At 36.8% G+C, this 27,536-nt stretch overlaps 1 protein-coding gene across 9 annotated transcripts; it reads left to right on the forward strand.

Annotated features, from left to right (window-relative positions):
• On the forward strand, positions 1–26,885 carry LOC144970660 (uncharacterized). 9 transcript variants are annotated; one of them, XM_078910514.1, is made up of 12 exons: positions 1–42; positions 7,152–7,426; positions 9,557–9,724; positions 10,432–10,611; positions 11,911–12,029; positions 15,378–15,559; positions 16,025–16,178; positions 17,374–17,430; positions 19,446–19,611; positions 21,137–22,504; positions 23,826–23,917; positions 26,378–26,885. In XM_078910514.1, exons 2-12 carry the CDS (start codon positions 7,245–7,247, stop codon positions 26,611–26,613), a joined length of 2,904 nt encoding a protein of 967 aa, XP_078766640.1. In that variant the 5' UTR covers positions 1–42; positions 7,152–7,244; the 3' UTR covers positions 26,614–26,885. The 9 variants fall into 9 exon arrangements, with proteins under 9 accessions (XP_078766640.1, XP_078766632.1, XP_078766634.1 ...); XM_078910506.1 differs by having other exon boundaries at positions 13–204; XM_078910508.1 differs by lacking the exon at positions 1–42 and adding an exon at positions 45–169.
• The last annotated feature ends 651 nt before the right edge of the window (positions 26,886–27,536 follow it).

Raw genomic sequence — 27,536 nt, forward strand, 5'->3', positions numbered from 1 at the left:
GTAGAGCCGTGAGCACATATTAATTACAGCTTTTATAACAACGCAAGTATAATATAGATCATTTGGACTTAAAACATTGTTGTAATGGACAATATTTTTCGTTGGTTTGAGAGTATTTCCATTACAACATTGAACTCATATCAATTGGGGTTATCAGACCTGCAAATAAGTACACGTCGTTCTAGTACATTTGCTTGGGATGAAGTAAAGTTGAGATAGATTTATTCTCGAGAAGATCAGTACATCCATTCTTTAAACCTATTTCACTTTATATTTAAACCGACGTGTACATATACGCAGGTCTGACATCCAAACCCGCTTACGGGCCTAGTTTAACATTGTTGTAATGGACAATTTGTGCGTTATTTTTAAAATATCTCCATTACAACAATGAACCCATAAGGAATTTTGTTATCAGACCTGCAAATATATGCACGTCGGTTAAAACACAATCAAGTAATAAACCACTTAATGACTGTAATATGGAAAAACTTGTATATACATATTTGTCTAGAAAACTTTTTTTTTTCAACTATCGATCGATTTAAATGACCCTTATCTTGGCCGATTGGTTAAGGCATTGCACTGTGACCCGGAAGGTCCCGGGTTCGAGACAAGTTTCCAGCCACTTACGTTTTTTTCCTCGGGCAAGATTATTAACTCCCAATATGCTCACTTGGGCAACATGGGTGATTCCTGTTGACATCAGGCATCTTGTTTGATAAATTATTTATATTCCTTCGTGTAATGCCTAGGCGACAATATCGTATGAAGTCGTGGCGGATGGGCATAATTAAAAATTAATAACCTTGGCAAAATCTCGCAAATATTGGACTTGGCAAATTTTTAAATACTAGTTTTTCCACAGTTCCAGAGTTAACTGGTTTTAAAAAATAAGGTGTTTCTTGTTGTACGGACTCGCCTTCTCACCCGTATGTCCCAGGTTTGGTATAAAAAAGGGCTCTTTATTCTCTCACAACACTCAGGTGTAAAATGATGTTTTTAAAAATAAACCTGTGCATTTATATAGTATCGACTAAAAGTGGTCAAAAGCGCTTTACCAGTAGTCCCAAGTTAATCACAACACTTAGCATGTAGGACGAGTGTTAGACGATTGTTCAATTTTTTTCCAATAAAGCCCACTCTGTCGCTATTAGGTACTCATTTCACACCTGAGTATGATGAGAGGATTCAAGTTTGCGGTACTCAAGCGTATCCATCGTTAACTTATAGCCTGACACGAGAACCTTCGAGACTGATAGTTTGACGTCATTATTTAGGTTTGTGTAGCTTCTGGTGAGTTGTCGTTAGTAGAGCTCAAGGAAACAAGTTATTTCATATGTCTAACTATTGAATACAACTCACGATTTGTTTTATTTTGTGGTCAAAGACTTGTCTTTTGACGTCATTTTTTTGGTCAGTGTCAGCGCAGCCATCGTTAACATATAGATAGTATGCGCTTGGCTAAGAAGTTCACAACATTGCCATCCGGAAGTAACTGGCCAACACACATCTATTTAAAAGAATAGCGTCAGTTGACATCACTTGGTTATTTATTTGTTATTGTTTTTTGGTTTTTTTTGACATCAGTTTGGATGGAAAGTTCTCACTAAATACTCTCTGTCAGATTGTAAACGTTTAAAGGCAACTTATGGTTATGTGCATTGATGATATGCATCTAGGTAAAATACACACAACATCCGCCAGCCAAATTATTCGCAACAACACACAAAACTATGTTTAATATTGTTCGTTTATAGTCCGATTTATGCAATTTAGTGAGAACTTATCACCAAAATGACTGTCTAAGAACAATAAAAAAAACTGAGTGACGTCAGTTTTGTTCTCTCTATAGGTAGTATGCGCTTGGATAAGAAGCTCACAACATTGCCATCCGGAAGTATAACGGACCAACACACAAAACTGTGTGTAACCCTAAACGTTTATAGTCTGATAATACATTTTAATGAGAATTACTCATAAACGTGGATGGCAATAAAAAAACAATAACAAAGACCGGAGTGACGTCAACTTCGATCTATCTATTGGTACAATTGATCTAGCGGGCAGAATTGGTGAGTATTTAACTTTAACTCAATGGCGATTTCAGCCCCGATTTCAACTCAAACCAATTTGTGAGAAGATCGCACCAGAATCAACATCCATTTGGTTACGAGACCAATACGTTTGAATATATCTTGTCTTCCAGGTAAAAGCGTAAATTGATTTGATAATCTTCACAAAAATGAAAGAATCAGACAAATCTAATCAACCAGTGGAGAGTGTGGTCCAAAAAAATATCCGATTCTATCCAGATTCCGACCAGGTCGAAATGGTTACGGCTATGTGGTCTTGTGGTATGGCACTCGCTTTCGGCTCGGAAGGTCCTGGTTTCGAGCCTTCTTGCGCGGTGCATAGTTGAGTCCTTGGAAAAAAAACTCTTTACTTACATTCTGTCACCGTACTCAGGTGTAAATGAGTACCTGGCCTTTAACAGCGTTGTCTCTGTCGGAAAAATTGTAATATCGCCTAACAGGCGTCATTTCTCGTTAAGTGTTGCTGTTGGTCAGGGACCCTTTGTAGAGCGCTTTGAGCACATTTTAGTGCATATTGTGCTATATAAAAGCTCTAGTTTTTTTGTTTGTTTTTTTTTTTTTTTTTTGGGGGGGGGGGGGGGGTTTAAAATCAGTATAGATAGAACGAAGATGACGTTACTCAGGGCTTTGCTATTGTTTTTTGCCTCCATGTTTATAAGTAATTCTCACTCGACTGTATCAACCAAATTATAAACGTTTAAGGTTACACATAATTGTGTGTGTTGATCCGTTATAGTTCCGGATGGCAATGTTATGAGTTTTTTAGCCAATCGCATACAACCTATACTCACGAAGATACAAAATAAGTAAAACAAAATCTTCATGAATAACAGATAATCAATGTGTGTCTTTTATAACGGGTTTTATTTCATTCGATATATTAAAACCTGTATTGAGGCGAGTTTTAACGAGCATCATTTTCAAGATTTTATTATAACCGTAACAAAACCGAAGAATTAAACGATTTATTAACGGAGAAGAACTTCGATATTCTATTTATAGTAGAGACATGGCTCTCACAGTCTGGAGACGACCCAGTTGAAAAAGCTATGACACCCCCTGGGTACCAATTTAGATCGTATCCAAGGAAAGATCAGCGAGGGGGTGGCATTGGCGTATTTTATAAAACAAAATTATGTAAACATGTGGAAATCATCGAAATGCGCTGCAAAACAATGGAGGCCATTGATCTTAGATTATCCCTCCAGAATACAAGATACAACTTCAACTGCATCTACCGACCGCCAGCAAACAAGAAAAACAAAATAAAATTACCTGATGTTAGGAAGGAAATCAACGAGATGCTAACTTTGCAACACACGCGTCCTGGCCATTCAATTATACTCGGCGACTTTAATTTTCACTTCGACAACGTCACAGACACCGCCAAATTGCACGCGTCATTATCAGAGAACTACATGTGCCAGATCGTAACAACGCCAACCCACTCTGCTGGTCATATTTTAGATTGGGTAATTGTAGAAAATTCAGAGTTCCAAAAAACCAACGCCACCGTCGATTATCTCCCCTTTTCGGACCACTCCCTCATTTCTTTCAATCTTGACGTTTCAAAACCATGCCAATAAACCACCACCACATCAACCAGAAACATTAAAGGCATTAATTTGGACAATTTCAGAGGCGATTTAGAAACAAAATTTACTAAAAATTCAATTATTTCTCCAGACCAGTGGAATAGTTGTCTCATTGAAACGCTTGACAAACATGCGCCATTCCAAACAAGGACCGTCACCAACCGCAAGTATGCTCCGTGGTATACGTCGGACGTTAAAGAAGCTAAAACGAAGTGTCGGAGAGCAGAAAGACTGCTGAAAACATCAGGCCTCACGATTCATCGTGAAATATTCAAGAGCGCATTTCGTGCCTGGAAGACAACAATAAAAAAGGCAAAGACCACGTATTTTCTTTCAAAATTTGAAACTTCTAAATCTTGTAAACAATTATTTAACATCTGCAATGATCTACTTGGACGTGAAAGATGCACTTCATTACCATCTACAACCAATCAAAGAGACTTGCCAGACACATTTGTCAACTTTTTTAAAGACAAAATCCATAACATTCGTTCAGAACTAGATCGGCATGAACCATTTATAGATACAAATACATTCTGTGGTACCCTTTAGACAAGTTCCAACCAGTTTCACCTAGTTTCATAAACGAGTTGATAAAAAAGCCCCATTAAATCCTGCGACCTTGATCCCCTACCAGCACAGCTTTTGGCCAGCTCCATCGATACATTATTACCATCCATTACATCAATCATAAATACATCCATACTGACTGGCGAAGTTCCATCGTGCTTTAAAAGTGCCCTCGTCAAACCACTTCTGAAGAAACCATCACTGGACCACAATATATTAAACAATTATCGTCCTGTATCAAATTTACCTTATTTTGTCAAAACTTTTGGAGAAGGTAGTTCTTACACAATTAACATCTCATCTTAAGAACAACAGTTTGGAACAACCCTTTCAGTCAGCCTACAAACATCAACACAGTACTGAAACGGCGCTTCTTAAAATCTTTAATGACTTGTTATGTAATGCTGATGCTAACAATATCAATGTATTATGCCTTTTAGATCTTTCAGCTGCCTTTGACACCATTGACCATGACATTTTGTTAAGAAGACTAGAAAATACGTTCGGCATAAAAGGAATTGCCCTTAAATGGTTTACATCATATTTACAGGATCGATGGCAGACTGTCGTGGTGAATGGTGTTCAGTCAGAACAAGTTTTACTAAATTTTGGAGTGCCACAAGGCTCTGTTCTTGGCCCTGTCCTTTTTACTGTATATATGCAGCCCCTTTCTAGTGTGATATCCAGATTCAATCTGAGTTATCATTTTTATACAGATGATACGCAAATATATGATTCAGCACCCCTTAGTAATTTAAAGTTCTTAATACAACGAATTACGAGCTGTTTTAATGAGATTAAATCTTGGATGTACCACAATAAGTTAAAATTAAATGATAGTAAAACTGAGATTTTAATGTGTGGAAGACCGAGTATCCTTAAACAGGCAAATAAATCACCAGTTACTCTCGGAAATAGCACAATAGAATTTTCAAATAAAGCAAAAAACCTTGGCGTCATCATTGATAAAGATCTTTCCATGACAAGCCACGTGAATAACACCATACAATCTATGTACATAGAAATGAAAAAAATAAGCAAAATTCGTAATTTAATACCGAAGCATATAACAGAACTTTTAATTAATTCCTTGGTTTTATCTAAATTGGACTATTGTAACTCCCTTTGGGCGAATTTAGCTAAAGACAAAATTAGCAAACTTCAGGTTGCTCAAAATAACGCAGCCAGGCTCATTGTACGCAATAACAAAAAATACCCGTCAGCAACTCTTCTTCTCCGTGAGTTACATTGGCTTCCTGTTGAAAAAAGAGTTGCCTATAAGATTTGTACTGTTGTCTACAAATCCCTGAGCACGAACAGTCCCTCCTATATTAAAGACCTTCTAAACATATATGTCCCCAATAGAAACTTGAGGTCAAGCAATGACCAATCAATCCTTGTCAAACCTAAGCTATTGCGTAAAATAGGTGAACAGTCTTTTCAATTTTCGGCCCCCCATTTTTGGAACTCTCTCCTGTCACACGTGAGATGCTCGGATTTGTTGACAACGTTCAAATCTCGCTTAAAGTTTTATCTTTTTACGTCATAATGTTGCAATATTATTTTCATATTTTGTTGTTGTTAAATTGAATTCGTATCACGTTTCCTTCACACTTGTCTCACTGTAATATGTTTTGTTTTATATCACTGTAAAGCGCTTAGAGCCTGTGACAACGGGGTAAAGCGCTATATAAATGCCATTTATTATTATTATTATTATAACCAGTGAAATTTTTAAAAATATAACACGAATTTTTTATAGAGTCGTTCCTTCCCTTACCGACCATTTCCCCAAATTAGACAAAACACGAGCGTTTTTGTTTAGTTACGTTTTTAATTGAATGATTTTAGTTGCAATAACCCTACTACAATATCTTTGAAGACTGCTTCCGCCACTACGGAACTGTCAAAATTGCAATTTTTAGCGAAAACTCACTCAAATTGACAACTTTTGTTCAGGTAAACTGAAAAAGTTTCTTGACTTACGGGTTGCACGTCGTCCGTCCTGATTGACAAATTAAATATACCAAATGTAACTCTCTAAACGTAGAAATATATTGAGTGGATTAAAACGGCCTCCTGGGATCTATATTTAGGCATTACTAGTGTGAAATTGGTGTTGAATCTCCATTGTACCCTGAAAACAGATCAATCGGTGAGGGAAGCACACATGTCCCTTTCCTTACCGACCAAACACTTTAAATGGGTCTTTTATAAATCAGACCAAACACCTTAAAACGTTTTATTTTGCTGGGGTTTTTTTTTCATTTCCTAGACCTGGATAATGTGTAAATAGTTGCTAAACATTTAGTCGTTTACAAACAACTTAAAACGTTTTATCTTGTTGTTTTTTTAATTTCCTAGACCTAGACGTGTAAATAGTTGCTAAACAATTTGTCGTTTAACAGTGGCTACTCATGATAGTTGAGCGAAAATTTTATTTATAAATATTGCTTTCGATCGAGGTAAAATATCTTCACGTATTTCATAGTTTGTAGTGAATAATGGCTTTCGTTAGTGTTTTAATTAATTCTCGTATGTTCTTTGCTTTTGATGATTTCTCTCTATTATATTTTTTACGAAACTTTCATTGCAGTGGCATTGGTGGTTGGTATTAAAGAGCGTTTAGTCAAAATTTACTATTCCTGTATTGTCGAACTTTTGATATGGTTATACGTGAAGAGAATTTGCCGCACCGATAGACAGATATTAAACTTTGAGTTTACTACTATTTTTAATAATCGAGAATGGATATATAAAAAGTAAAGACACAATCAAAAACAACCCTCCTTGCTCCTTCAAATTTCGTATATCTTATCTTTTTAATTCTAAATTTAACTTTTTACGGTCAGATTCATCCGTGGGTCAGAATGTTTTCTTTATTCTGCAGACTTTGGTGGAACTACAATTATATGAATTTGTTTGGTGTAATCGCCACTCGACCATAACATTTGAAATTCTACGATCTACATTGGTGGGCAACATGGCGCCCCATACCCTCGGAGTCGAAGATAGTAAGAACGGTTTAGCATCGTCATTGGACAACGTCGGAGGGAAGAACAGAATTCGTAAAAAAGTATGGAGGACCGGTATTTCTACTTTTGCTACTAATACGACACTTCATGGCATACGGTATATTGCCAGCAATATTGGATGCACAAGAAAGTGAGAAACACTGACATTAATGTTGTAGTTTCACCGTTCCCATAAGTCAAACTAAAATTATGAAAAAGTGTGTATGAAACAGGGCCTGAAAGGAAAGAAAAATACACGCATGCTGATTTTTAAAATGTTTTTATGTGTGTATCTTTCACACACACTTTTTCATATTTTTTATCTTACACGCCTGGTCCCTCATTTGTCACTTTTGTAAGTCAAACTAATAAACAGTCACACCTGGCTTAGCGATCATTCTACATAACAATTTTTTTTCTTTGTTATCCTTTCTGTCCTTTCCTGTCTATTTCTGTTTTCCCTCCTTTCTATATGAATTCTAGCTACCTTTCTCCTTTTTTACCTTCTCTCCCTTCCACGACTTCTACTTACTCTAATTTTTCTCTTGATTACTTATTTAATTCTACATCTGCTGAGCACACCCACGCCACCATAGGCATTGTTCAGTGCATACGAACAAACACTTTGATTAACCTAATTTCCTAACCTAAAATCACAATGTACAAAAATAAATAAAACAGGTTTTAAAAAAGACAAACAACATCTAAAAACAACACAAAAAATGGAGCATTTTGGACTCAAAGCCCTTCATCAGCCAAGGATAAGAGCAATGGAATCATTAAATCGACAGAAAAGATCTTAGCCTTTTACACTATATCTGATTTTACAATAGCTCTCTTGTCATTTTGGCTTCACAAATGAGTTTATCAGACTTCGATCTCAGGTAGAGCATAGAATTTAAGCATGTCATTAATGTATCCAGGACAATCAGAGTGCAGTGATTTAAAAACAATAGTACAAATCTTATATTATATACGTTTCTCAACGGGAAGCCAGTGGAGTTCTCTTAGCAAATCCGATGCAGATTGATTGCTCTTCTTTCTATACATAAGCCTGGCAGCATCGTTCTGGGCTACCTGAAGGGATTTTATTTTGTCTTTATTTAGAGAAGAGATGAGAGAATTGCAATAATCTAGCTTTGACAGGATTAGAGAATTAAATAAGAAGGCCGAGATGTCTCTTGTAATGATATGTCTAACACTACGTATTCTTCTCCTTTCCACCTACATCAACCTTCCGATATGATTTTTTTTGGATGGCCAAAGACAAATCTGAATTTAAAAAACACCCAAATTTCGAACAACCCTAGCAGTTTCAATTACACTATTTCCTAAAACGATTGATTCACACTAGATCTATTTACATTTTAAAGACTTGCTGGACCCAGCAGTAAATATTATTTAAGTTTTACTGTTATTAAATTTTAGTCTGTTCAGTTCCATCCGAGTTTATTTATGGTCAAAGGTACACTGTTTTTTAAAATTTGTATATTTTTTACAACTGATATGGCGCGCATTTATAAAACCATAACATTTTATATTTACTGGAAATTGTTGTTCCCACACTACGAATTCCAGTTTCCAAACACATTCATTTAGGGAACTTATTAAGATGTGCAGCCGTCGTATTTCTTCCACCATTCTGTTACCCAATCAGTTTGACACGAGACTTTGGCCATGGTTGATTCTAGTTCTGATTTTATTTGTTATTCTATGCAGTTTTTTAATGTACTCAGTTTTATCGTTTTTTAACAGGGATGCGCTTTTTGAACTGTATATTATGATCCATTCTGTTTTCACCAGGAAAAGACTTCAATCCCAAAACGGAAGCTAACAATATCTTTAAATAAAACTGTATTAATAATTAAAATGATAATAATCTTCATTGTTTGTTTAATAATAATAGAAATTCATTGAGCATTGCTCAAAAAAATTATGACACACGATAAAAACTTTCATAGAAAGATACAAACGCACATAACACAACGGACATATAGGGAATGCGAGGACGAGAGACGCATGCGCACAACCAACATGACGTTCTCTCTCTAATAACTTTTCCGCCGGTGACGTCACAGACTATGGATGACGTCCAATTAAGGGACGCTACTCTTCCGCTAATCTCGTTCCCTAAAGAAACACATAGCATTCAATACGCACAAGTAACTTCCATGCCAAACTTCGATACAAAATAACCTCTAAGTATTATTTTTAATTGATCGTTTCTCTGGTTTCATTCTTACAAGACATACTTTTTATTGTTTACCATCTGGATTTTTAGATGTCTGTGGCTCTTGCTTGTGATGCTGTGTTCCTCCTACATGTGTGTTCAAATCGTAGAGAGAGTACTCCAGTTCTACAGCCACCCGACCACTGTCAACGTCAAAATCAACTTTAACAAAACCCTGGCCTTTCCGTCACTCACCATCTGTAATCAAAACGCATTCAAGTAAATATTTACTACTTACATAGGCCAAAGTGATACTAGGCTGCTAGAAGCTGTGGACTGTAAAATGTAATAAGCAAAAATGAATATAACAGCTCCCAAAAGAACAAAATGCAGAGATATCTCTGTCGTCTATCTGGAATTTAGTAATGTATTTATGTCTTTACTGTTTTTTGTTGTTGGCTGAAGAAGGATTTTGAGCCCGAAACGTTCTGTGTCTGGTATTTTGTTCTTTTTTTTTAAGCTGTTATATTCATTTTTGTTTATTACTTACGTAGGCATCCCTTCTGTGGGATTTATTGGAATCGACATCTCTTAAATCGTTAAACGAAGACAGCTTTTTAACGAAGATTTATACAATTTTAAAGCACAGTTCGATGTTTTATCTACATTAGTTCAATTAACATCAAATAAATCAAGCAAATTTTCATTTATTCAGACTTTTAAAACTTTTATACTTGACTATTCTGGAATGTAACTTTTTAAAATTTGAATATCTAATCTTACTTTAGACGTATGAGGAATTTTAATATATCAAACTCTCTGAAATTATATTTCGTCTATGAACTACGCTTCCTGCTTGAGACTACAAGATTATAGCGCTCCTGATGTGGAATTTCGCAAGAGTTCCAAGGAGCGCACATAAATTGCGAATTTGTTCGAAATTTCACACGTAGGAATTCAAGAATTTAATTGTTTTTTTTCCACAGGGCAACCGCTGCAGCTGATTCTAATGTCTATGGCTTAATAGAGGATCTATTTTCTCACAATTCAAGTGTCGTCAAGCCAAAGAACCAAAAGGATCAGATTAATGCACCAAGATCAGAGTCCATCAATGTGTTGGAACTTTACAAGACGGCGTCACATTCTAAAGAGGATCTGATTGTTGAGTAAGACTTTTAATTATCTTTTTCCTGCCCTATTTCTTTACGGATAAATGCATATTCAAACCAAAACAAAAATAAACAAAACGAACAAAATAAAAAAACAACATTCCTTAACGTGTGTAACAAAAGTTCAAATGAGCTTGCTCAAAGCGCTTTCAAGAGGTCCCAAATCAAACCAACACTTAACGTGTAGTACTAGACATGCAGCCTATAATGCACTATTATATTTTTTTCTGTAATACAACGCATTTTCCTGATCATTTTACGCCTAGGTATAGTGAGGAATGTGAGTTAAAAGCTTTTCTGAGGATTCAGCTATGAACCAACCATTGCTGGACTCGGTCTCCGGAGACGACCAATCACAAGTCGAATGTCACAAGACGACACAGTCGCAAATTTATTTTGTTATCTATGTCCCAATGACTCAAAAACGGTAATATGTAGGGATGACCCAGGTCCTGTGCATTGAAACTGTAGCCACAAATAGTGAAAATGTTGCTACTTGAAGCTCGAATGAACAAATAAAGATAAGGATTGAATTGTAAGCTTCAATTTATTAGGCAAAGACAGAAAACTGTGTTCATCCTGTTTTGTTGATAAAGGGGAAACCCGAAACGTCCACAGCATCTGTCTTCGTCTAATAAACTGAATGTTATCATTCGATACTTCTCTTTATTTTAGCCACAAATAGGAAACTTTAGGTTGAATTATATGCGTTATGGTGGATAAATAATACCCTTTCTGACATTGCCAAAACTCTCAAAGTTAATATCTCATAGTTCTGATTCTACATTCACTTTAAGGTTCCTATTCATGCCGACACAATACCGTTTTTGATACGGTGCTCATATCTATGCATTGAAGCCTTATTCACTTGGGAAATATTTTATCCTGGTGAATACAATAAAATATGATGTCTATTTAGAAGGAAAAAAAAGTAGTCCATCAGTGCCAATAGGCCAATGGAGCCAGACTTTATCCCTGTTTCTACAGCGTGAAACTGACAATATGCTTGCTATTCTTTCGATAGGATGCAAGTGTATCACAAAGTACTTTCCGACAGATCTAATAGCCCAGCTATCATTCCATTGTTTGAGGGCAGAAGGGGGGGGGGCAGAAATATTCTCGACTGCATCCGGGATCGTTTTTGGTAACTTTGCGTGAGAAGCGAGTGCGCTATCAATTGTGTTATCGGGACCCCCGATGTCTAAATATATAGTAATGCTTAATACTGGTCTTGTAGTAATTAAATATCCGTCCGTGCCATCATTCAAAAACCTCCGTTGAATTCATCCATTCCAGGTGCAAGTGGCAGGATACGCCCTGTGGACCAGAAAACTTTACAGAAGTTATCACTGATCACGGAGTGTGTTACACATTCAATCATGAAAGTGATAACTCTCTCTGGGTTTCATCAGCAGGTGAGTGTGCATGGATGGTTAAGCAGCTATAAGCAGTGAGGGGCAAAATTTTTTCACAACGTACAATGCACACTAGACCTATGTGAAATGAGATTTGGTCTCCTTAGGAAATGGCCGAAAATATTTTTGAAACTTATCAATGATGGTAAAATAGTGAAAGTTTGATAAACATATGTTGACAAATTTTATTCCTACTTCTAAGATAACTCCTTTAAAACTGTCTTTCTCACGAGAAGAGAATTGACTACAAAGACTTATAAATTTGTTTGTAGTTATTGCTCTTTTTGCCTGACGGACAGACCAACGTCTAATTTCTATGATGTCACATCTCATAAATAGGAAGCTTTTCAATACATGGCATCCAAATCTGATGGCTCGGTCTTACGGTAGAGCAAAATGGACGCCAACCCCCCCCCCCCCCCCCCCCCCCCCCAAAAAAAGTCCATCTGACATGACCATCGACAAGAGAGAGAGAGAGAGAGAGACGGAAAGAAAGAGAGAGAGAGAGAGAGAGAGAGAGACGGAGAGAAAGAGAGAGAGAGAGAGTGTGTGAATATGTGTATTCGTGTGTGTGTATAAGTGTGTGTTGTGGTAGATCAACTCAAGGCTGAGAAGAGTTTAGAGGGAATCCGTTGTAAATTTAGTCTTTCTATGTTGGTAATTACCGACTGATGAAGAATAAAAATATGGGATCAAACAATCCGGGGAATTTCTGTTCATTTCGTGATCAGTCTATGATGTCCTCAGCACATTTTGAGGCGTAACTCAAGCAGAATGAAATACAAGAAAAGCCTTCGAGTCGCGAACATCATCTTTTTCAATGTTAAGGACTAATATTATCCGTTTCCAATATAGAAAGCTGTTCGCCGGTGGTCCATTTCTGGACATTCTAATTCAGATGACATGACAATCAAAAGTCACGTAATTTCAAGTTCATGTTTAATCCCGTAATTTGCAATTTGTGCTTAACTCTCTCCTAACCAACCACAGAAGAATCGTCACATTCGTTACGATTTTATGAACATTTTGCTTTATCAGGTTTCTTTTGTACATCAAAAAATAAGAAGAAAATTCTTTGTCATAGCTATAAGAACTTAACGCTGCTGTATAAAGCTTGTCTTGCTGAAACAAATTATGTTTGGATTTTAAAAAATCGATTTTTTTTTGTATTAGGACATTTCAGAAATATTCCTGAAAATTGTCGGTAAGGAGAGAGTTAAATTAGGATTCCTGATTAATGGCGTTTTTCAAAAAACTGTCCAACATTCTTTGCGGATTGTTATTTATTCTCCGATGTCCCATTCTGAAACTGTTCATACTGGTTTCTTTTGTATATCGGATAAGGAACTGAACAAGCGTGTATGAAAGGTGCCTGACTCAGAAAGAAAGAAAATTACAAGAAAAAATAAAACATCCCAAAAATCAGTCGACCTCGACTGGGGATGCTTTACGTGTATTGATATTTAAGAAAATATTATTGTTTTGCTAGGATAGATGACTCGGTGGGAAGTTGAAGGCCTTTTTCCTTCAACTTGGTCTCCAGTGTCAAGTAAGGGACTTAGCGATGTGTTACGTGGAAACTGTTAGTTATGGAAAGCCTTCAAATTTGAAATAAATAGCCTTCTATACCTAATGGTCTGAACGTGCCACATAATATTACAGTTTGAGAGGGATTAGGAAAAGAACCAAAAAAAAAAACAAAAAAAAAAACAAAACAAAAAACGAGACGGGACAAATACTGTTACCTTTGATTGTTTGCCAAGTGTTCTACAACTGAGCTACAGATAGTTCGAACTTGACGTCACTCAGGTCTGTGTTATTATTTTTTGCCATCCGCGTTTATGAGTAATTCTCACTAAACTGTATTAACCAGACTATAAACGTTCATGGTTTTTACCTATACGCATATCATCAATTGCTTTCAAACACGTTTCTGCTCATTACATTTCTACTCAGTAATCGGAACATCCATGGTTGAATCATGTGTCGAAGAATATTTGATTTACTGAGATGCTTTTTCTCTACTTGATGTTTTTTCTTCTATCAACTTTCCTGGAACCGATTTTCGGACAACTGGAGATCAATTCTTTTGAAGCAAAAACGCCAATGTTGTGTGACATCTTTATCAATTTTAAAAGCTGCTTCATAACTTTGGTGTTTTTATCTCTTTAGATAACAACAAAGCAAGCAAAAACTTGGCGGGTTTCTTTTTTCAACAATTTTTTTCCAAACGAGAAAACAGATTGCGTAAAGAGACTTTCTATCCTGAATAAAGACAAGACAATAGCAAAATATAATATCCAGTCATGTAACTTTCAAAATTTGACCCATAACCTCAAAATTGAAATGTGTCGTGGTGAATTATATTTTTTTTTAAACAGACAATTTAAAGCTAACCCGATCTGAATTATAGAATTTTAGTTTTGCCACTTCAAAAATATACATTCATTTTACCCAATAAGACAAAAAGTTTATATTTTTCTCTCATATTTTTTACTATAAAATCAATCCCAACATAATACCGTTTTCAGACAGTCGGTGACATACAGAGCTAATCTATAGACTAAAAATAGTTGTAGTCAAGAGGAATCGTATGACTACCCCTGAGTAGAGTTGGAAAAATGTGTTTTTAAGTGTTTAAACACTGGAGAGTCATGCAAAGTTTAATTGGTTCTAGATTTACGAAAACCTAACTATAACACTAACAGTAGCCACATCTGTAGCAGCAGCAGCAGCAGCAGAGGAAGAAGAAGAAGAAGAAGAAGAAGAAGAAGAAGAAGAAGAAGAAGAAGAAGAAGAAGAAGAAGAAGAAGAAGAAGAAGAAGCGGCACAAAAAATACCAACAACCCAAGGACACAACGTCTGGTCCAAAGTCTTGTCCTGAGCGTCACCGAAAGTCACTGACAACGCTCACATCATTTGAACTTCTTACAGGATTTGGAACTCAACCGCTGGACCACCGGCGTCAAATAATCATTCAGATTCATGGGCCGGGGAAATACATGAACCTAATCCCCCCCCCCCCCCCTTCTATAAGTGCAGTATCTTCCAAACGCGCGCAAACATTTAAAATGCAGGTGAAACATGACGCCTGTTAGACCATGTTACAAATTTTCGGATAGAACCATCCCTGTAAACGGCCAGAAACACATTTTGCACGTGAGTTTGTGAGGGAATGTGAGTAAGGAACATTCTATGTCATTGAAACAATAGTTGTTAATGATCGTAACAAAACATAGAGCCCAGAATATATTGAGCTTCCATTCTTCGTAAACTTCTAAAAAAACCCTTCTCTGTTCATGAAAATTGTTTTCTTGTTCCTGATACTGATATCATGTTACCTTCCAGGTTCTGAGCACGGTATAAAACTGACCTTGAACGTGGAGCAGTACGAATACATGCCTGGACCGCACGACGCAGCTGGAGTAAAGTTGTTACTTCACGACGGAAAAGAGTTCCCTGGTGTATCAAATCTGGGTCTTTCTATTCCTACTGGAGCTCACGCTTATGTTGGAATGCAGTTAGTCAGAGTGAGACGTGGAATAATTTATTCCTTAATCTATAATCTTATGGTCTTGTAGTATGACACTAGCTTTGGACCGGAATGTCAGGTTTCAATTTCTGCTGTAAGCGGCGCATGGTTGAGTCCTAGGGTGAGGCTCTTTACTCACATTCTCTCACCGAACTCAGGTGCAAAATGAGTACCTAGCCATCAACAGCGTTGTCTCTGTCGAAAAAAATGAAATATCACCTAACAGGCGTCAAGTCTCGTCCTACATATTAAGTGTTGCTGTTGGCTAGGAACCTTGTAAAGGATTTTGGGCACGTTTAGTGGATATTGCAATATAAAGATGATCTATTTTTTTCATCAATTATTATTTCCTATTATTTTCCTGTTACCATTGCCTTTTCTATATAATCATTTTTTTAATATTAATTTTAAACATTATGAAGTTTTATGACATAGCGCAATATCCTATATTTTGTAATTTTAGGTAGAGAACCTCCCCCAGCCCCACGGCAGCTGTAGCAGTGAGAGCTCACCATACTACAAGACGTACTCACCCGATGCCTGTCAGCTGGCGTGTTTTACAGAATTCATGGCTGTAGAGTGTGGATGTAGGGACATGTATATGCCACATCTTGGAGGTCAGAGTTCATCATCATCACCATCATCACCATCATCATCACCATCATCATCATCATCATCATCATCATCATCATCATCATCATCGTCATCTTCATCATCATCATCATCATCATCATCATTATCATCACCGTTGTTAATGCTGTCATCGTCACTGTTATATTAATAATATGTGATCCACTGTCTCAACCCAATTATTATGAAGGTATTATGTAGATAGATAGAAGCTTGAAAAGTGAGTTTATAATAAGACATGCACTTTGCGTGCTTTGCAATGATAGTAGTTTTCATTTTCCATCATTAGGAATAGAGGTTAATCCCATATGTCACTTATCTATGGCTATACTTTCATATAAACGTATATAGTGCATTATCCACTTATCGTACTGAAAGCGCTTTACAGCAATATGTAGGTCGAACCATGGCGCCTGTTAAGCGATATAGCAACGCTGTTAACGGCCAGGCACTCATTTTACAAATATCAAATTAAGAAAATAGGGAGCAGGCACCGGTGTAAGATAAAGATCAGAACAAGTCGTGACAAAAAAAGCAAGAAAGAAATATACAAGAAAAAAATCCGCTAAATCAGTCTATCTCAATTGGAGATCGAACCTAAAACCTTAAGGTTACCTCAGAAGGTCTAAGGTTCGACCCCAATCGTGGAAAAGTGATATTGCGGATGTGTTGTTGTTTTTTTCTTGTATTTTTCTTTCTTGCTTTCTCTGGCACATTTCATACACATTTAATCATTTTACACTTGAGAATGGTGAAAAATATGAGCAAAGAGCATATTCCAAGGACAATTATGTGCCGCTCAAAGCGGGACTGGAACCCGGGTCCTTCCATTCGAAGACGGGTGGCCATAAAACTCGTCATTCAAATATCGAATGATTTAAATCTCTCATCTTGGGAAAAAACTCTCAAACCTGGGACATTGCGAAGTTCCAGGATTGAGAGTGTTTGCCAAAATGATGGTCATTTAATTAAATGGATCGATATATGAAGGACGAGTTTTCTGGCCAAATTTTAAAATATGGGTTTTTCCAGAGTACGGCAGTATACCACATAGCCGTTTTGAGACTATGGGTCACCAACCGTTCTGATTCTTACACTTCTATTAAAATACTTTTCTTTCACTATAAACCACACAAACTCTGTTATTATATATCCAATCAGTCTAAAACGCTTTATTCCCAGGTCATCCGCCTGTCTGTACATTGGACCAATACATCAATTGTTTCAAGCCTAATGAAGGTATGTCTCAAAATCATGTTTAGTCTTTGAAGAAGCATAGGTAAAGCAGACAAAGATCTTTAAAAATGAATCCTTCAGAGTCACTAGACCCATGGAGGCCAGATCTGTGAAAGCCAGATACTCATTCACTCCTGGACAGGTGGTGATGGAAATAAAACAAGGTATGGACTCTACGGAAAAGTCTATTAATTTGGAAACGTTACTAAGCAACATGCGGCAGCGGAACTAACGTCAGAATTCATCCATGTTGGACTTAATGATTTAAAGATCTTTTTTCAAGAGTTAAGGTCACGTGGGCAGGACATCTTTGATGGTTGGTCGATTCTGATAAGAATGACACTTGGGATGTTGTTCTTAATGATAAAAACAGGTGGTGAGGGGTCGGGAAAAAATCTTGACTACATAAAGGATCAATCTTGATCCTTTACTTATCAAGTGAGTTCGGGGAGGGGGGGGGGGGGGCGTCCTGATAGCTAACTTGGCAGAGAACGCACTTCACACGCAGAGAGACCTAGATCAATCACGAGTGAAGTCGAGGTTTTGTCTTGACCTCCCTGTCAACCCAGAAGTTAATAGGTAGCTGAGTCTGTTAGATCTGGCGGAAAGTAGTTTGCGATAGATTAGCATCCTATCCAAAGGATAGCAAGCAACTGCTATTGCCCTTTCATGCTATAGAAAAGTGAATAAACGCCGGCACTATGGGCCTAATGGCTTTGAATGACGATTTTTTTAAAGCGAGTGTTCTACAAAAAAAATAGACGTGTATTAATTCACTGTGAAGCCGAAAAGATTTTCACGTTCAATCATTACTGAGATCAGTGTAAATTTCTTAGATTACTGATTGGAAGAGTTTTGTCCATCTCAGGAAATTGATTATATAAATTTATAAAATTCATAAAATTCGCTATAACTATAGGATAATGTTTACAAAAAAAAAAGAAATTAAGAGCAATAACAACAACAACAACAACAACAACAATAATAATAATAATAATAATAATAATAATAATAATAATAATAATAATAATAATAATAATGATAATAACGATATCAACAACGACAACAACAAATGTTTTTAAAGGAGCGGGGTCTGCTCAAAATCAATTCAAATGGAATCTTAATTCCACTCAAATTCACAACGATATGGAATGATTTGCTCTGCACCCATTCGATTCCATATGCTGTGTGATCTTAATTTAATCAAGTCACCTCCCCTTAGTTTATTTTTGCGGTGCAGTGTCTTCCCTTGGAATAGACTCTAATTTTTAAAAAATCCCATTGTGGATAAATAAAAGGTATCTTATTGTTATTCATTTTTTATAATTCTGAATCAATTACTCTATTTTCGTTCCCTTTTACCTCCCGATGTTGGTAGAGCACTCACTTCACACACAAAAATGAACTAAGTCATGATTGAGTAGCTGGATATGTTAGATCTGGCGGAGAGTACTTTAACGTAGACTAGATTCCTATCCAAAGGGTGGTTATTAAATGTTATTGTGCGTTTAACGCTATAGAAACGGGGATAAACTCAGATATAACATGCCGTATTGCTCTCGAGGACTAGTTTAAAATTCATGCCGCTATGTGGTCTTTTAGTACGACACTCGCTTTCGGATCGGAAGATACTGGATTTGAGCCTCGCTTGGTGCGTAGTTGAGTCCTTGGAAAAGCTCTTAACTCACATTCAGGTGTAAAATGAGTACCTGTCCGTTATCAGCGTTGTCTCTGTCTGACGAAATTGTAATATCACCTAACAGGTGACATGTCTCGTTCTACATGTTACGTGTTGCTGTTGATTAGGGCCACTTTGTAAAGCGCTTTGAGCACTTTTAGTGGATAATGCGCTATAGAAAAGCTCAATTTTAAAAACATATTTTTATGGCGAACCGTTTTGATCTATTGATCGCAGAAATATCTCGTAATATTGATAATGTTTAAAAAAGACATTCTATGCAGGTCAATCACTTTGAGTACCCCCATTCTTGTGATGTATTTTCTGTTCTTCTCCCCAGCCAAAGTCCACCGTCGAGTAGAAGAGGAATGCCACTGTCCTGTCCCTTGTAAATTCCTTATTTACGATTCCATCATCTCATTCTCTGCCACGTCAGCGTATGCCCAAGAACGCCTTCTGGCCACAACTACAACGGATACTCTTGAGAAGAAGTACCACAATGCTAGGTAAAATAAACCCCAACCAAAAAAGATATAAATCTATTTATTTATAAGTAAAAATAAGCAAACGGAATAGAAGATTCAATTCAATTGTTGAAGAAAGATTGTTTCGAGTTTCCCTTTTGTCACTTAAACACGTTGAATGAAACACTAAAGAAAAAGAAAAGTGTGTGCAATATTGATATAGATATATAGCGCAATATCCACTCAACGTCTCAACACCCTTTACAAGGGATCCATAGCCAAAAGCTACATTTTACATGTAGGACGAGACATGACACCTGTAATGTGATATCAATTTTTTTCCAACGGATGACACTGTAAACGGCCAGACTTTCATTTTACACCTGATACAATGAAATAATGTGAGTAACGAGCCTTTCCCAAGGACTAAACAATGCACTGCTCAGAGCGGGACTCGAACCCAGGATATTCCGATTCCAATGCGATTGCCATACTACTAGAACACATAACTGCACGTTTTTAGAAGAAGACGTGTTTCATTTGTCGTGTGTTATTGACAAAGGGAAACCCGGAACATCTACATCATCTGTCTTTGCTTAAGATTAAAGCGTCTATATCATTCTACTGTTATTTACTGTGCGGCTTGTGGTATGGCACTCGCTTTTGGATCGGAAGGTCCTGGGTTCGAACCTCGCTAGGCGCATAGTTGAGTCTTTGGAAAAGGCTCTTCACTCAGATTCTCTCACCATACTCAGGTGTAAAATGAGTACCAGGCCGTTACGAGCGTTGTTCTATCCGAAAAAAATGTAATATCACCTAACAAGCGCCATGTATCGCCCTGCATGTTGCTGTTGGCGTGGGACTCCTTGTAAAGCGCTTTGAGACTTCGAGTGGATATTGCTCTATATAAAAACTCATTTTTTTACTTAAAGTACAGATGCATTTATAAAGCAAAATTGATTGAATTTTACTTTTCCATACTGGTTCAATGTTTTGCACCTGATTGTCGACATCCCTCGGAAAGGGAGGGCTGTTGGTTTTACCGATTTCCAATTGGTTGCTGTAAACGTTGTTAAGAGGAAGTGACGTCACTATTTTGAATCCCTATTGTCAATGTCAGTTCAATCAATTTAACGCATAGTCTCGTCATGAGAAAATCAAGAAAGAAAAATGTACAGATTATTATACTGATTTAAATATTATCTGAATATAAGGTGCTTATTGGTCAATGGAATTCATATCATTGCCAAAGAGTGATACAAAATATTTGAAAATTTCACGACTAAGTAGAGTTAGGCCTCTCCTAGAAGCGACTGATAATCGCGATGTGCCAGTGATCTAGAAATAAAAAATAATGAATCAATTGATATTAATTCGGAATCAGTAAAATATGTAATAGATGTTATTGTTGAGCTCCAGGAAAAACAAAACGAAACAACGGTTCCACTCATTTCGATATTGTCTCGATTTTAGGCCAAACTGGTCTAGGCACTATACAGAATTAAAAATCTTTAAATTCAAGAACGCATTTTTGTCACAACAAAACTTATTTTGTTTGTTCAATCAGAGAGACGACATCAAGGATGAACCCTATCAAGTTTAATCAACTCCTTGTTCTAGACAGCAGCGCAAGGTCAACTTTCAATGAGCTTGAAAAGGTCATGGGCTCGGTTGGATTTCTACACGTGTCCGCCCAAAAGAGGGCGCTGCAGTCGATCTTTAATGACGTTAATGCTACATACCATAGGAAATTGTATTATTTACAATGGCAAGCGTATCAGGTGGACAAAAACTTTATAAGGGCCAGACAAGCCATGGAAGAACGAACTCTCAATTTAGCTTTGCTCGGCTATCACGAGCTGGGGTACCAGATTGAAATCAGAATTCGTCAGATGGTTAATCCGCCAAGTAACTTGACATTCAACGAAGATGTCCGACTCAATCTCTACATGGAAACTATGAATATTATAAACGGGCGTCTGGACTTATGCGACAAGGCTTTTGACAACTACACACAACTGTACGAGGCATATCTAAATGGTACTCCAATATTCAACTATAAATTTTACCGAGAGCTCAGAAAAGACAGTTATGCCATTACCCCAAGAAAATTATTGAGAGACTCACTTTTTCGAACCGCCTACACTAGAAAATATAGCACTCTTGTAGGTGTAAATCTAAGGTCTGTTCAACGACAGCTTAGAGCGTATTCTACACATGCAAATATCAGCTACACAAATAATACTATTAATGAAACGGCGTTGCACATAACAAACATGCTATTTTACAATAGAGGCCGACGGTTCTATCAATCTAAAAGCGAGTTTTACAAAGAGTCCGTAGAATATCCAGCACGTTACATGAAATCTAAAATAGAAGATTTTGAGAGAAGATGGAGGTCGTTTGAGACCAATTATCAAAGGATGATGGACTCCGTCAACATGATATTAAATAACTTAGTCCATCTCAACAGTTCAATACTCAGTCGAATAAAACAAGGTATGGACTCTACGGAAAAGTATATTAATTTTGGAAACGTTACTAAGCAACATGCGGCAGCGGAACTGACGTCGGGATTCATCCATGTTGGACTTAATGATTTGAAGATCTTTTTTCAAGAGTTAAGGTCACGTGGGCAGGATATCTTTGATGGTTGGTCGATTCTGATCAGAACGACCAACGACATTTGGGATGTTGTTCTCAATGATGAAAACATGCAAGATTTTTACGAGCGTAAAAATATGTCTGATTTTCAACAAAATTTTACTGACGTAAGCGCTGAGATCGATGCTCATTTTACGGAAATTCGCGATAAACACGACCCTCGATTCATTGTAAAGAACACAGACACTAAATTTTTGATAAGCATAGAAAAACTCATTGATCACATGACAAAGTACCATGACGAAGGTAGTCTGGATTTCAACTTTATAAAGTAAGTGGACTGAAAGTTTATGTACTCGTAATCTTATAGGTATAAATTATTGGTTATGTATATGTCATACTCATGGTTATACATTATATGCATACCTTTAGGTAGTACCTAAAATGTCAGAGTTAATATCGATATATTCTGTTGCGTGAAAAAGAGGCAATGACTGCTTGCCATCTTTTGGATAGACAAACCCGGTCAATTGTAGAACATCTTGTTAGATCTTTGCATTGCTAGCTAACCATTGCATGCTGATTGTGGCAATAAATACGCCACGAAGTTATTGACGATTATATCAACCATCAGTCCCCCCCCCCTTCTTTCCGTCTTATAAAGGACTTAAATCTTGTACATTTCTGCCATTCAGAAGAACTCTAGGCAATGGCTTGGGTACAAAGATTCCTTTATTTCTGTGTCACAGAGTATGATCTATAAAAGATAAGAGGTTGAAGTGTTTGTAATGCTTAGGCCAAATCGATATTACATTGAGAACGACTGAGAAGAATTCATTGTTCATTATATTTTGGTGATTATAGCCGTAGTTTCTGATGTCCTATATTTTGACTTTTGGGTATCACGATAGCCTCGTTACAGTCATCGAGACCCCCGAATTCATAACATCATCAAGAGCCAAGAAATGAAAAAAAACTTTTTTTAAACTAGAGCATTTATAAATCTCAATGTCCACTAAACGTGCTCAAAGCGCTTTAGAAGGGGACCCTGACCAACAGCAGCAATAACATATAGAACGAGACATGACACAATTTATTAGACGATATTCCATTTTTTCCGACAGTACGGTGAGATAATGTGAGTAAAGAGCCGTTTCCAAGGACTCAACTATGCGCCGAGCGAGGCTCGAACCCAGGAATTTCCGATCGGAAAGCGAGTGTCATACCACTAGACCACATAGCCGCACACACGTGTAGGACTGAAGCAGAAAGTCTCAAGTGGAGACAGCCCATTCCCGTCTCTGGAAAATGTGTTTCGGTTTTAACCTTCTTACATTCTTGATGGACTGGATCACGCCCAGGTCCTAAAACCCATTTATTACCTTTTTTACTTATTTTGAAAGCACCGGAGCAATGGTTTGATCTTGTGCTGCATGCTAAAAAATATCTGGATCTTTTAGAATCTCCCTGTCTGAAGGGACTGGATCACAAAAAGGTCATGACACTTAGTAGTCTTTCTCCCTTTTTTTTAAATTGTCAAAGCACGGATTCAAACTCGTACCTACTGATCATAAAATGTTTTTTGTATTTTAAAAAAATATTAAGCTATCAAGAACTGCATCATTCATTGGTCTCTTTATTCTTTTCTCCAGAGACAATTTCCTCCAGCTGGACGTGTTCTACCGTGAGAAAAGCTATGAACAAATCACACAACAACCTGCCTATGACATTTTTGCTTTGATTTGTAAGTGGCTAAATTACCATAACTTATCTAGTTAGATAGAAGAGAAAATCATAAGCATTTATACATAGCTAAGGTATAAAACACACTGAATGCGTTTCATATCAAAGTGACAATTTTAAGAATCTAGACGTCTAGCAATGCGATAAGATAAAGGTCTGAGAAAGTGTGTATGACACAGAAAAAAACCCAAGAATGATAAATACAAAAACAAAGAAAAAACATTCCAAAAAATCAGTCTGTTGAGTTTTTGGATGTCTTTTTTTTCTTGCATTTTTATTTTTTGCTTTGTCTGGCACTGTTTCATAACACTTTTTCAGATCTTTATGCTTGCGCTCTTGATCGTATCAAATGTCCATGTCGTTTGTGAGGTGCCCTTAATGAAACAACACTCTACCAGTATTATTCATTATCATATGGGAGCAACGTGGCTCAGTGGTGCAGTCTTTGCTTCATACGCGGAAGGTACCTAATTCTATCACCCGCCGCTGCGTTGTGCGGCTTTGAGCTCAATTTGCGGCGCTGCACTGCGGCTGACGCCTGGGTTATTCCAGTCTCCCCATGAGACCCTAGAGGAAAATTTCATTTTTAAAAAAATTGTATTTGCTGAATGTAGCCAATTGTTTGTTTATTTCCAATTCAGATTGTTCAATGACCACGCTCCATATCGCTTGACGTCATAACAAGATATGACATCGTCGATGACAAAAAAAAAAAATTTAATATATAAAATACTGTGAAAAGGCAGATAATCTGAGAGATTTATTGGGATCCAAAGCAATTTACTGCTTACCGCCCTTGATACTTATTAGTATTTTTAAACTCCTTGATAACAAACATTTATTATCAAAATATGAAGTTACCTTTACAAGAGTCTAAATGTTGACAGCGTCCTCTGCAGTTTTTTTTCTTTAATATTTTGTATTATTACACCTTTTATTTACTTTTTATTACGTATTACTTTATTTTATATAAATTCATATATTCTATATTTATTATTCATTACTTTATTGTTGTATTGCGTTATTGCTATCGCCACTCGAACCCTGGACCTTCCGATTCGAAAGTGAGTGTCATACTACTTGACCACATATCCGCACGACCAATTACCCATCTGGCCATATGCCATGTTTGACATCGTTTGAGTTATTTGACAAGTTACCATCCCGTCACGCCACCTACTCACAATGAATGCGTACAAGACCCGGCCCGTAACAACATTGTTTTTGTCGAAAATAAAGTTTAACCAGTTAACTGTCGTACTATTGAAAGGCACGTATTTAAAAATTTGGCCAGAAAACTCATCCTCCAAATATTGATCGATTTAACCCTCTCCTTACCAGCCATTTTCAAAATTTTCCCCAAAACTTCACACCCACCCAACACAAAAACAGACATTTCTTACTCAAACAGAAAAGCAACAAGCACATTCTATACATAATATTGTTCGACAACATGAGCTCTATTACAGAATGTCATGTTTTTATAGCTTTAGCAAAAAGAAATAAAATCTGCATGAGAAAAGTGACAGTTGCATCGTAACAAATGTGACGATTTTCCATTAGGTGGTAAGGAGAGCGTAAAACGACCCTCATCTTGACAAAAACTATCTCAGACCTGGGGCCTCGTGAGGTATAATATATTGCTCTACCATATCACGAGGAAGTGCTTAGATCGCATTACAGGAACTTAACTCTTTAATTCGGAAAGGAACAACGTCTTAAGATGTTGTTTTTTTTAAACATTTCTTCCAATGAATGGTTCCGTACTTCTTTTGGAAGTTTTTCCCCAGAGCGTTGGTGCGTTTCTAGATCACACCTGTACAGTCAAATAAAACTCCGAAAATGTGTATGTGATACAATGCCAGACAAATCAGAAACATGGGTGATAATAAGGATAATAAATCTTTATTGTCCACAATACAGAGATTTTCAATGCTTACATTGCTCGAACAAGTACAATTTAAGCATATAACTATATGAATATTATAATAATATAAAGATTAAAACATAATTTAAATTGAGCTTATATATATATATATATATATATATATATATATATATATATATATATAGCGCAATATCCACTAAACGTGCTCAAAGCGCTTTACAGGGGGTCCCTGACCAAAGCGACATTTAACATGTAGGACGGGACATGACGCCTGTTAGGCGATATGACATTTTTTTTCGAACAGAGACAACACTGTTAACGGCCAGGTACTCATTTTACACCTGAGTACGATGAGAGAATGTGAGTAAAGAGCCTTTTCCAAGGACTCAACTATGCGCCGAGCGAGGCTCGAACCCAGGTTCTTCCGATCTGAATGCGGGTGTCATACCATGAGACCACATAGCCACACAACAAAAGCTACATAATCACATTAATACACACACATCTTCAAAGATTAATATAGTATAATGCTTTTTCGTGTGTTTATTTTGTTTTTGTTTCTTATTCCACCAGGTGATATCGGAGGTTCTATGGGTCTCTTCATCGGAGCCAGCGTTCTGTCTCTCTACGAGATTGTAGAATTGTTTCTTCACGTCTTTCTGTTACCGCTGGTCAGGAAATCTAAGAAAGCTTTGGGAAAATCCAATAGCAAAAACGATACGAACAACACGATGAGCACCAACCCTGAGCTTGTCAACAAACCATGGGATGGCGAAAGCATTCCTCCTCCCTTGACTCCGATCAAGTGAAACACATTCGGAAGTGACTCGACATTAAAATATGCCTGATTTAAAACATTGTGTCTTACTATAAAAACCGCAAAATAAAATAGGTCCAAATACGTTGGATTATAGAACACATGATATATTCTGTTGTACTCGGCGAAAAACACGTTTAAAAACAGTTCGCCAATCATCTTATTAAAACGTCACTCATCTTCCTAAAAACTCTCAAACCTGGGATTTCATTGAAGTATTATGTTGTTATGAAATAATCGTAAAATAAAATATATTTTACACAATTTCATATTATATTATATTATATTATATTATATTATATTATATTATATTATATTATATGAGTGGCCGAGTGGTTACGGCATTGCACTATGACCCAGAGGAACCTGGGTTCGAGCCCCGCTTCAGGCACTTTCGTTTTTTTTACTTGAGCAAGATTATTAACCCCCAATTTGCTCACTTGGACAACATAGGTGATTCCTGTTGACATCAGACATCTTGTTTGATGAGTTACCTATATTCTTTCGTCGAATGCCTAGGCGACGATGTCCTATGATGTCATGGCGGAAAACGCATAATTATTTTTTTTAAATATTATGTTATTATACTATATTATATTACATCATACTACAGCTCTTGTATTTCCAAAGATATAATAGATACGAAATGGAAAAGTGTATGAAAACAAAGCAAATGTTTTTGTCCTTTCTGGTTATCGTTTTAAATTTCAGCATAATCACCGTTTCAATCCAACCAGAGTGGACAACGATGCATCAGTTATTGCATTGGTCTACGAAGAATTCACGTGGCAAACATCGACACCATCAAGTCAACTCCAATTGCGCTTCGCCTTCATTGCCCAAATTTGCCCCCTTGAGATGTTTCTTAAGTCTAAAGAAAAGGAAAAAGTCACTTGGGATCAGAACTGTGAGGGG

The sequence above is a fragment of the Berghia stephanieae genome, chromosome 4 (genome assembly GCF_034508935.2).
Source record: "Berghia stephanieae isolate SIO BIC M18660-M18661 chromosome 4, UCSD_Bste_1.3, whole genome shotgun sequence".
Taxonomy (NCBI): Eukaryota; Metazoa; Mollusca; class Gastropoda; order Nudibranchia; family Aeolidiidae; genus Berghia; species Berghia stephanieae.